This window comes from Eucyclogobius newberryi, unplaced genomic scaffold, assembly GCF_026437365.1.
Source record: "Eucyclogobius newberryi isolate DKJ021-1_F unplaced genomic scaffold, fEucNew1.0.hap1 SCAF_16, whole genome shotgun sequence".
In the NCBI taxonomy this organism is placed as follows: Eukaryota; Metazoa; Chordata; class Actinopteri; order Gobiiformes; family Gobiidae; genus Eucyclogobius; species Eucyclogobius newberryi.
Genome location: NW_027315790.1, coordinates 18,953,589 through 18,965,860, shown reverse-complemented (window position 1 = coordinate 18,965,860; position 12,272 = coordinate 18,953,589). Strand labels below are relative to the sequence as shown.

The following is a 12,272-nucleotide window of genomic DNA, read 5'->3' as shown; positions in this document are numbered from 1 at the left end:
GTGGGCTGCATGTGAACTGTAGGCTGCATGTGAACTGTGGGCTGGAGGTGAACTGTGGGCTGCATGTGAACTGTAGGCTGCATGTGAACTGTGGGCTGGAGGTGAACTGTGGGCTGCATGTGAACTGTGGGCTGGAGGTGAACTGTAGGCTGCATGTGAACTGTAGGCTGGAGGTGAACTGTGGGCTGGAGGTGAACTGTGGGCTGCATGTGAACTGTAGGCTGCATGTGAACTGTGGGCTGCATGTGAACTGTGGGCTGCATGTGAACTGTAGGCTGCATGTGAACTGTGGGCTGCATGTGAACTGTGGGCTGCATGTGAACTGTAGGCTGCATGTGAACTGTAGGCTGGAGGTGAACTGTGGGCTGCATGTGAACTGTGGGCTGCATGTGAACTGTAGGCTGCATGTGAACTGTGGGCTGGAGGTGAACAGTAGGCTGCATGTGAACTGTAGGCTGCATGTGAACTGTGGGCTGGAGGTGAACTGTAGGCTGCATGTGAACTGTAGGCTGGAGGTGAACTGTGGGCTGGAGGTGAACAGTAGGCTGCATGTGAACTGTAGGCTGCATGTGAACTGTGGGCTGGAGGTGAACTGTAGGCTGCATGTGAACTGGAGGCTGGAGGTGAACAGTAGGCTGCATGTGAACTGTAGGCTGCATGTGAACTGTGGGCTGGAGGTGAACTGTAGGCTGCATGTGAACTGTAGGCTGGAGGTGAACTGTAGGCTGGAGGTGAACTGTAGGCTGCATGTGAACTGGAGGCTGGAGGTGAACAGTAGGCTGCATGTGAACTGTAGGCTGCATGTGAACTGTAGGCTGGAGGTGAACTGTGGGCTGGAGGTGAACTGTGGGCTGGAGGTGAACTGTGGGCTGCATGTGAACTGTGGGCTGCATGTGAACTGTAGGCTGCATGTGAACTGTGGGCTGCATGTGAACTGTGGGCTGCATGTGAACTGTGGGCTGCATGTGAACTGTAGGCTGCATGTGAACTGTGGGCTGCATGTGAACTGTGGGCTGCATGTGAACTGTAGGCTGCATGTGAACTGTGGGCTGGAGGTGAACTGTAGGCTGGAGGTGAACTGTGGGCTGGAGGTGAACTGTAGGCTGCATGTGAACTGTGGGCTGCATGTGAACTGTAGGCTGGAGGTGAACTGTGGGCTGGAGGTGAACTGTGGGCTGCATGTGAACTGTAGGCTGGAGGTGAACTGTGGGCTGGAGGTGAACTGTGGGCTGCATGTGAACTGTGGGCTGCATGTGAACTGTAGGCTGCATGTGAACTGTGGGCTGCATGTGAACTGTAGGCTGCATGTGAACTGTAGGCTGCATGTGAACTGTGGGCTGCATGTGAACTGTGGGCTGCATGTGAACTGTAGGCTGCATGTGAACTGTAGGCTGGAGGTGAACTGTGGGCTGCATGTGAACTGTAGGCTGCATGTGAACTGTGGGCTGGAGGTGAACTGTGGGCTGGAGGTGAACAGTAGGCTGCATGTGAACTGTAGGCTGCATGTGAACTGTGGGCTGCATGTGAACTGTGGGCTGCATGTGAACTGTAGGCTGCATGTGAACTGTAGGCTGGAGGTGAACTGTGGGCTGCATGTGAACTGTAGGCTGCATGTGAACTGTGGGCTGGAGGTGAACTGTAGGCTGTGGCACAGGTCGTGACGTAGCACCGCAGCCCACCTCCTGCCCCCATCCCCCACCTCCGTCCTGCCTCCAGCTGCGTCTGCCGCTGTCCTGTCTGCTCCGCCACCCGCGCGCCCGCCCCGGTGTCTCCCTCCCCGGACCCGAAGCCTCTGCCTCCTCGCTCCTCGTTCACCGCCCCGGCTCCCGAACCCTTTCATCCCGTGGCGCGCACCATGACGGGCATCGCGGCCGCTTCGTTTTTCTCCAATTCCTGCAGGTTCGGGGGCTGCGGTCTCCAGTTCGAGTCCCTGGCCGAGCTCATCGTCCACATCGAGGACAATCACATCGGTGAGTCACGGGCCAGAGGCATGGGGCCAGGAGGGGGGGCTGCCGGAGCTAGCCGCTCGCAGCTAGCACACGGTGGAGCTAGTTAGCAGTCTGCGGACGGAGCGCTCCTCGTTCCGCTATTCCCGCGGCTCCCCGGGGCTCCGTGGGGCTCCGCGGGGCTCCGCGGGGCTCCCCGGGGCTCGTGGTGGTCGGGGCTCTGCACGTTGCGCACCGCATGCATTATATCCGCAGTAACGGTGTTCGTCACGCACTGCGGGTGTGTCGCTTTTACGTGGTAGTTCTGTTTGCAGCCGTAACTAGAATACGAGGCCGTAGGTTCCATAGGTAACTAGCGGTGCAGCCGGAGCCCGGCCCCGGAGCGCGGCCCCGGAGCCCGGGCTCCGGGGGATGCTCGGCTTTCACACGCTGCTGTTGCACCGGACAGAAGCCTGTCAGTTTAGTCACTGAAGGTGTCATCACAGCACATGAAGGAATCACCTTTATAAAGGCTATAGTTCTAAATGCATCACCGCCTCATTATCATTGACACTTCCAACAGTCTGAAAATGAGATTCAGGCCAAAGCACAAGGCTCGTACTTGTTGCTGTGCTTATTACATTTGCTCCAGCAGACAAGAGGCTCTTTGACTTGTGACCTGTGATGCGCACAGAGCCGCTCTGGAATGTGCAGGCGGCCGACGGCCACAATAATTATAGCATAGGTATTACTTTTGCATTAACTAGAAGGGTTCAAACTCCATAAGCCTGAAGTGCATGGTCAATGATAAATCCTGCTTCCCCCCCGCGTTGCCATGACATTATAATACCTCACTATGGCACATATGATGTTGCAGAGGACACCACTAGACTATTAATGACTTGATGTGTCCTCATCATGATTAGCGATGTGTATCTGTCCTCAGGAGACTGTTTGCAATGGGGCAGGGGGGATTCACTGAGCTGGTTGTCATGGAAACTGGCCCTCTCTGAAGGGGCAGGGGACAGGCACTGGCGCACACCTGCTGTCCTCACAACAAAGAGTGGACCATCAGATTGCTGCACTGATCATTACACTCTGACAAACAAAGCTGTCATGCTTTTCGACATTTCTGATTCAATTTGATCGACAGTTATGGAGAGTATCATGTGGTGCATATTGATATCCATTATCTGTCCGATAAGCGATATTTGCAGATACCAAATGAAAGAAGCTGTACCCGATGTAATAAAGTAAAGTCTCAGATCGCGCCACTCTTAGGGTGAAAATGAGACTGTGCTGTTCACTACCTGCATCAGCTTATTCACCTTATTCAGGAAGTTGCCACGGTTACCACCACTAATTGTTCCCCTCCTTCTGCTTGTATCATTTCACATAGAGTTGCTGATCATTGTATTATATATATGTGTATGTTAAGTTGTTGTAAAACATTATTTTGCTGGAATATTGATTAATTTGATTCTCTTCTAGTGCATTTTTGACTCATTAGTTTGTTCCAAAAGACAAATATGATGCACTGAGGTCAAATGTTCAATAACGGACCGATGTGATGTCTGTGAAAATAATATTAGAACCAACACATGGCTCATCCCTATTAGATAAATACGCATAGGCCTGCTGTATATGAAAAGTAAAAGTATGTGCACTGATTGAGCCCTAGTGAAGTTGGTTAATATTTTATTGAAAGTAACTTATCTTGTGTCGCTTGCTGTCCTTTTATAGTGAGGTTCGGAGATAAACTGTTACCAGTCCGATTCCCAGTACTTGCACAACTGCATACTGCTGTTATACTTGTACCCTTGGGCAAGACACCTCACCCACCTCCTCTACAGTATGTATAAGCAGCAGCGGTGGAAGAGTAGCAAAAAAGTAATATTACTAAGAACTTCAACATGATATGACTAGTAGAAGTGCAAAATAGTTCAAGACATGACTCAAGTATCAGTAAAAAAAAAGTATTTGGGGAAACTACTACTTAAGTAAGAGTAATTGGAGACAACACAATGAACAATGAATGAACACAATCTGGCTATTTTCAAGGGCTAAAATATGTTGGACTTGTTTGGAATTGACAAGATATTCATTATGTCGTTATAGTATTGCAATATTTGAATACTTTTTGACACAATCATTTCAGTTATATTGAAACTAATACGTCCATGCCTTCAAAAAGTTTCTCATATCTTAAAAAAAAATACTGAGTTAGACCCAAAAAAGATGAAGAAAATCTGCTTTTTTCCAACATTTTAATTTGAAAAACAGTACATTTCTGTGAGAAGGAAGACCTCGGCGTTGTTGCAATATGTTGTAATATCGATTGTTGCGTTGATGTATCGTGCAGTCCGAGTATTTTCTAAGGACACAAAAAATGAGAAAACTAACATATCTGAAAGAGCGGTGCAGCAAAAAAGTTTTGAGAAACCAAAACTGTACGTCAAGTGAACTTACTGCCACACCGTCAAATACATTACTGGCGTAGTTGGAGTAATATGTCGTTGCGTGATTACCCTCTCCGTCAGTGCTGTGTGTTTGGCCATCTGGCTGACCTCCTGACCCCCCTGACCCCCCCGGCAGCGTAGTCCAGGTTGGATTAATGAATTGTGCCCCGTGGCGTGTCTGCTCGGCTCAGATCAATACGGCTGCTAGAAGAACACACATGACGGATGGATAGAGGAGAAAGTGGCGGCTGGCATTTAACTTAGACTGTCTGTAATCAATACTCAATCTGCACTTAATCTGATTTGATCCGACTCACTTCCTTTGGAGGCGAGATGCCGCTAAGGAATGTCGTTTTGGGAGATAACAGAGGGATTAGGGGCGACCTGCTGTGCCGAGGCCTATAAAACAACATTATTAGTGTGGAAGATCCAGATGTTGTTCTTTTGATCAAAACATGTGTTTGTGAAATATTTGGTCAGTTTTGTGTGTTTTAAAATAAGGGCTGCACTATATAATGCAAAATTGGCACAATAATTGCAGCAAAGTTAATATTTTGCAATAAGATAGACAGAAATGCACATTTTTTAGAATAAAATTGCTGAAAAAGGCTGATTTTATTCACAATTCCCTTTTTCAGTCTAAATTAGTCTTGATTTAGTCTTGTTTTAATTATTTTAACAGAGTTTGAACACGTATTATGCATTATTTGTATGGTTATTGGCCTTTGAACACTTTTACTTTGGCATCTCATCTTTCAGAACAAAAAAGAAGTTTGCATAAAACAAATTTACCTCATGACACTCTGGCGCTTCCCATGTCAGGAATTGACTTTGGGCTCCATCTACTGGCTGCAGAGGGATTTGCATTGGTGAAATATACAAAATGCTTGCTTTCCCCTGAGATGCCATTGCAACCACGCACTTCTTTTCCAATATTGTTCTACCTTATTTAAAACACATTTATTTTCATTATTATAGCGTTTATAAGGTGCTTTTGGAATGTGAAATATTAGGTTTTGAACATTTGACTATCCAAATTTTGATTCAGTCAAAATTGGATTACAAGCCAGATAAGCACACAAACTAACTAATATGGGGCAAGAACAGGTGTAGAATATTTGTGAAGATGTAGAATAAATGCATTTTTAGATAAGTTTGGGACATTTAGACAAAGCACTTCCATGAACCAAACTGATATAGAGTCATAACGTTTTTAAGGTTAACTTTCCGTCCCATGCCGTTCATCCATTAGCTGAGAACACACTGCCCTCTTGTGGAGTAAAGTGCTAGGTACTCTTAGTGTAACAAGAGTACGCAAAGTATACACAAAGAATATTCATATCCTGCCCGAGCCTGTATTGTTTTAATACATAAAGCATAATGGCTGACAGCATCCATAGTTGAATCCTGCAGTTTTTTTTTTTTTACAATCGTTTTTGCTAGATTTTACAATACCATTTTGAAAAGCTTGATCAAACACCAAATATGTAATCCATCCATCCATCCATCCATTTTCTACCACTTGTTCCCTTTCATTTCACTTTTTTGAAGATGCAGGGAACTTGTAGTTGTGCCCTACAATGTGCATTGTTTCAACAGTACAAAAGCAGCAGCAGCAAATATATATATATATATATATATATATATATATATATATATATTTCGTTTTTTTATGTTTACAAAGCATTAGATTGAGGATAGAATAGATTTTATACTTAGATTATGGCATAACAATATGTTTACAACGCAATTAGATGAGTACATTGAAGTAACTTGGAATAAAATCAAATATATGTTTTAATTAATTTATTTTTTTAATTTATAGAAAAATAATAAACATAATACATGGGAAAAAATGTGAATCAGAAGTCAGTGTTATAATGGTATTTTCTTTCCAATCTGAATCTGGCCCTATCTGATACCGTGACCATGATAACTCTGCATATTGGCGCGGCCCTAATGGCGAAGGCTTCCGTGAGAGAGAGTTCTGAGCTCACTGCGTCTCATGCCCTGTTTACGGTGGTGTCTGCCCAGGAGGAAGTGTGCTGTTGTGGGAGGTAAGGCTGCAGGAATGTGGTGATCTCAGGCTTCTGCTAACTGAGACAAGACTGTACCTGTGTGTTACCTCAGCGCTTGGCCCTGAGGGGATGGGGGGGGGGACGGGGGTAGAGAGCAGAGGACAGCCCAGCAGAGGAGGGGGGGAAGCGGGGAAGCAGCAGGACAAAACCAGGGGAGCGATGCAGGGGAATCCCAAACACTGGTGATCTGTTTAGACAGGGTTACACAGATCATGCATTGTAGGCTATAATACAAGTTCTGCTTCAGGCATGCTGATAATTATCTGTTGCATTATTGCATATATTGGTGGATAGGCTGTTGATGGCATGGGATTTTCTGCTTTCGTGCTTGTGTTTTGAACAGGAAAGTAGTGCGGTAGATCAGTAGGAAGGAAGAGAATGTCTGTCCAATGAACATAATCTACAATAGATATAAATCTGATGTGTTTTCCTCATTTGGCTCTGGTCTCCACTAAGCAATGCTGTCACCAAAGTGTATTAGCAAGTACCTCACAATGCAATACATATCCTGATACAAGGTCCAATATACCATATATATGTATTCCGATACATGTATATTCCTAAATAGACCTTAAAAGTGCAATAAATTATATTTTATATGATGTAGAATAAGGATGTGCATCTTGAAGTTCTTAGCGATACGATTTGATTCAGATTTTTGGGGGTTGAGATTCAATTAAAAACTAAATTTAAAAAAACGGTGGAGAGAGAAAGTCCAGCTGCTGCTGCTGCACACATGTTCATGTTTTAATGAAATTGTGACATACCAATATGTTATAAAAAATGGTTCACCACCAGTCTTCTGATCACGTGAAATGCATGTGCATTTTATTATGACAGTAAATACAGCAGGAACAATGACTGCATTTAAAATCAAGAATTTGGAATTGATCCAAAATCTTTAATGTACTGTATAATCTAAGAATACATTTTTTTTCAACACCCCTAATGTAGGATAATAATAAGCATCAGAATTTCAAATCCACAGTTCCCTTAATGTCAAATGTCAAAATGAATATCTCTGTAAAATTCAGCCATAATGCACTGGTCATTAGTTAAGTTTGATGATTAAACCATCATTTATTATTGAAAAGTATTATGATGCAGCATATATTATCACTACGCATATGGTGAAGATGTCCTTAATGATATATATGATATATGCACCCAGAGTATTCATGTTCTTCACAACATTGAACATGGTTCAATTTGAAATGCCGAAAACACCTTAAATGTAAGACAATGACCTGGGAGTAGTCAAAGGAATATATATAATAACAACAATATATATTTTTGCTCTTTTTTGTTTTGATGAATGTGTTTCTTGACCACCAGATGTCGCTCTAAAACACAGATAGGGCAGTGCTATTATTTTACAGTACAGTACTTGAACCATATGTGTCACTGCTTATGTTTGAAGGTGACTGGACAGCTGTGTGCCCGTCAGCGCACTTCCTGAATGACCAGTCTGGGCGTAGCGCAGCAATTAGCGCCGCTGCTGTCCCATACGCCGCACTAAAAACACTGCACACACCTTTTCCAGCAGGACCTTAGATTAGCAGAGGTAATTATAGAGAAGCGCACCCCCCACGCCCCACGGCTCCCCCTCACCAGCCCCATCCGGCTCCTGCTGCTCCAGAAACACCTCAAAACACTCCGAGGGCCTTAATGAGCTGCCTGCACAACAAACCCTGCATTCTTGGTCTGGCGACTTCAACTATACACACATGTACACTGTTGAATATTTACTGCCAAACACTGGAAACGCATAGATATGTTTACAGTAAAACACTGTAAGCAAGGGAAAAAAACATTCTGGTAGTTGTTAATATCAATACTTCTAGGTTAGTGTTTCAGAAATGAATAAAAATAGAGATGAATAAATGTCCACATCTCATTCTAATATATACTATTCCTATTTTTGGCATTATTTATGGTAAAATTACAAAGCTAAGTTGTAATTTCACCATTAGAATCATTACCTTTAGATAAATACAATAAAAAGGGAGTAGTAACCTCTAAATCGTATTAATAATCACATTCTGATCATACAGAATGTTCATTTTTGTGTTGATGTGGGAAGGCTTTTGATATTTGGATGATATTTACAGCAAAATACTGTCAAAGTGCCACTGTAAAGAACCATTAAAGCTAAAAAAGCAAATTACTGTCATTCAAAACAATTTTGCAAGGTAAATAACATGGAGAAACACAGTATTCAAGGCAAAAAACGGAATATTACAGTATTATTTTCTCAACTTTTAATAGAGTAAATCGTTGTACATGTAAATATAATGAAAATGTGCACTTACATCTAAGTATTCGTAATATTGTTCGTTTTATTAATGAAACTGAAAATAACAAATTTGCCATAACAATGATTTCAGACACAGAAAATTGCTGTCATAAACAAATGCACTGAATCTTTGCCTAACCTTTTTTACAAAACAATGTAAATACAGTAGCTAAACCAACAAAAATACATTACACTCAAATTTCCCAACATCAAACACACACCTTTCTGTTATCAGTGTTGTGACGTTTCCATCCAGCAGAGGGCGTCAGTGCACCGCTCTCGCACAAAGTCGTGTGTGGTAAAAAGTATGAGGTGGCTGCTGATTGGCTGCTGCTTTAATGACAGGAATCCTAACGAGGGGGTATTTATAGTCCCCAGAGACTCTCAAATGTCTGACATGGCCCACACTAATCCACACTTAGACACACAGAGACCTGGCACTCTGCTAAATAACACGGCAGAGCGGAGGGGGCCCGTCGCCAGGGCAACACGTACAAGAGACATATTTGCAAAATTGACTTAACCACGTCGTTCAAATGGGTTTCTTTCATCATTGGCGTAATCAAAGTTTCTTTTCGATGGATTCCCGCGTGTTTGAGTGATTCAGTATTGTCTCGCGTTTGAGGCCTGAGTGCTTTCCCCCCTACCCCCTATGCCCGCCCACAGCTCTGGACTCGCTTGCAATTCTTTGAAAAATTCAGACTTGTAAACAACTGCTCAAACATTTTACGGAGCTGCATTTTTTTCTTTTTCTTTCTTGTGTGTATAAAACTTCATTTAAACCAAGTGTAGTTAACCCTTCTTTGTTATGGCTTTTTTCCCGCTGCCAAAAGCACATTCCAGAGTTATCCATCCACTGTGTCCATGGCAGGAGATTTTAGGCCCAAGTACATTGTTCCAAAATCGAGTGGAATGGCAATGTCAAAAACTGTTCGTAGTGCATCCTTAGTTTCAGTCCAAAACCTCTGAACAACAGGACATTCCTAAAAGTGGACATGATAGTGGTTTGCCTCCTTCTCCAACAGTCTGTACCTCCCTGTGAATAATGGGCACTTTGACTTGGCGTTATGAAAACACGTGATGCATTCTTCCAACAGAACTCTCCTCCACAGGGATGTACAAACATCTTTCCACTGTTTGTCCATCTAAACAACAGGGATTCTTAACTTCCTTCAATTGACTCAACCGTTTGTCATCTGCCTGTAGGCCCTGCACAGGAATCCCCGGCACAACATTAATCTCAACATTTTTCCATTGAGCTTCATATTCCGGGTCACACCAGTACAACAACGCTCTGATTTGAGCTGAAACAAAGTGATTTTTTTGGACAAGAGCCCCAGCCCCAGCCTCCCTTTTCTTTAGATACTTGTAGCATTTTATATCAGTCGGGCTGTCTTGCTTTGTCACACAAATCTTGGGATTGTTTTATTCCACTCATCAAACAGCTGAATGGGAATGGAAATCGGCAGAGTCTAAAACAGATACAGAAACCCGGGTGAAACATTCACTTTTATAGTTTCAATCCTCTGATTTAGACTCAGGTGGGGATAAGATTACATTTTTCACGATCTTTTTTATGGTCTTAAAAAGAGGAGTATAATTGTTCTCTATAATTGCTGATAGGTCTCTATGAAGCACCACACCTAAATATCTAAGGGATTCCGCTTGCCATTTTAATGGGTAAATCTTTTTAAAGTTCAGAGGGTGGAGCTGCAATTTCACAAATAAAAATGGCATTGAAGAAGATTTTATGCAAAAATGACTCATTGAAAACATAACTGGAGTTGTATTTATCTTCATTCACACTAATAATAATACAAAATAATGCATAATTTATGTTTTTTGCTATTGACAGTAAACACGATTTGAGCACATGATTTATGAGTTTATTTGGTCGGGACAGTTCATGTTAAAAGAACAAACGCGCTGGATTGTACTAGCTTTGGGCTCATTTCCATCTGCTGTTCCGCATTCGCTCTCACAAACACACTCATTCATACAGCAGCACATACGGCCCGAGGAAACAAAGACAGTACTCTAACCAACAAACCGCCACCATGACACAAGTACTCAACCGACCCTATTTAGGTTTCTCAAATAACACAAATATGTTTTACATCAATTTTAGCTTATACATCTCTTTTGCAGGAAATCTTATATCGTACAATAACACTTGAGGTCTAGAGCTGCACAAATGATCATAATTGAAAGGTAATAGCTATTTAATAGTCACAGTTAGGCCGCAGTTATTTTATTACTTGGTTTGCAGATTTTTAAATTAAATATATTGCACAGGCGGACGGAATATAAATATGATTTCAATTTCAAAAGATGTTGTGCACCCTCCCCCACCCACCCAGTCACGGCAAAACGCGCTGAAGAAAATGTGGCAAACAGGTTTAAAATGTGTATTTGCGATATAAAGGCGATATAAATACCGCTTTTTACATTTAATTCAATGCTTTCAAAACGTGCATGGTGTGTGAACTGGATCTGTATTTATGATTATTTACTTGTATATTTATTTATTTGGAAAATTACAACAACAACAAAATCCCCAAAAGTGTACAGTTCTCCAAAGGTCTTTCTCCTTAAATAAAAACATGCCGTGATATGAAACAGTGTGCAAATTAATTTAGTTTTATAATATATAGCATCTGAATGAGTTTTAATGAACTCCTACAACAAAACAATTAGCCTCTTCATTCCGTCCCCAAAAATGACTTGACGCCGCAACGCCCCGGCCGCACTGACCAGTAGCGCACGGAAAAGCGGATCGTCCAGCGTCGGAAGTGTGTCGTTCTTTTCCCAGAGCATCGGTGGTGTGAAAGCTTCCTGTCCTGCCGAGGTGAGCGGAAGTCTTAAACCTCTGCATTTACTGGGCTGTGTGCACCTGGCCACTGGCACCTCACCCCCCTCCGCACACACACACACACACACCATAATGGAAATCCGCAGCTCCGTGTACAGCCTGAGTAATTGGCAATTTCCGAAGGCCCTCCCGTCCTTTATCGCCCGGCGCACTTAGCACTCCGGAGGCATTTCCTGGACCCTTTCTCCTGCACTGCTGCACCTCCTGCCCACTCTCACCATGGGGCAGGACACAGGGACTACTGTGGGGCCTGCTCCGCGCGCACAACTGACCAACTTCCAAAATGATCACGATTATTAATGCTCAAAATGAGAGAATTAAATGGATATATGTTATAATTGTATCAGCGATTAGCAACAGTTTGAGCGTCTAGCTTCCCAGAACACTTTGGAGCAAGATGATTGGACAAGACGCGAGTAAAAACAAGATGGGGGGGAAAGCAGATCATCATCAAACACCGACTCGATCTTGTGATAAACCGCTATATTTCAAGCGATAATAACTTGATTTGTTGAAACGAGATGCAAAATAAAGCTAGCGCACGTTAGCATCAGCTGTTTCCTGTTAATCGAAGCTCAACACTCACGTCAAGATGAAAAATGCTGTATTTCCAGTGCAAAAATGCATCTAAGAGACATTAAA

The 12,272-nt window shown here is 43.0% G+C and overlaps 1 protein-coding gene across 2 annotated transcripts in view; it reads left to right on the top strand.

Annotated features, from left to right (window-relative positions):
• Positions 1-1,631: 1,631 nt before the first annotated feature.
• Positions 1,632-12,272, top strand: part of LOC140361898 (juxtaposed with another zinc finger protein 1) — a 22,324-nt gene continuing 11,683 nt past the window's right edge. Inside the window, exon 1 of one of the 2 annotated variants that reach the window (XM_072447797.1) lies at positions 1,632-1,970. In XM_072447797.1, the coding sequence (XP_072303898.1) occupies positions 1,856-1,970 (115 nt within the window). In that variant the 5' untranslated portion in view covers positions 1,632-1,855. The remainder of the gene's footprint in view (positions 1,971-12,272) is intronic. The other variant, XM_072447798.1, reaches the window with a different exon arrangement.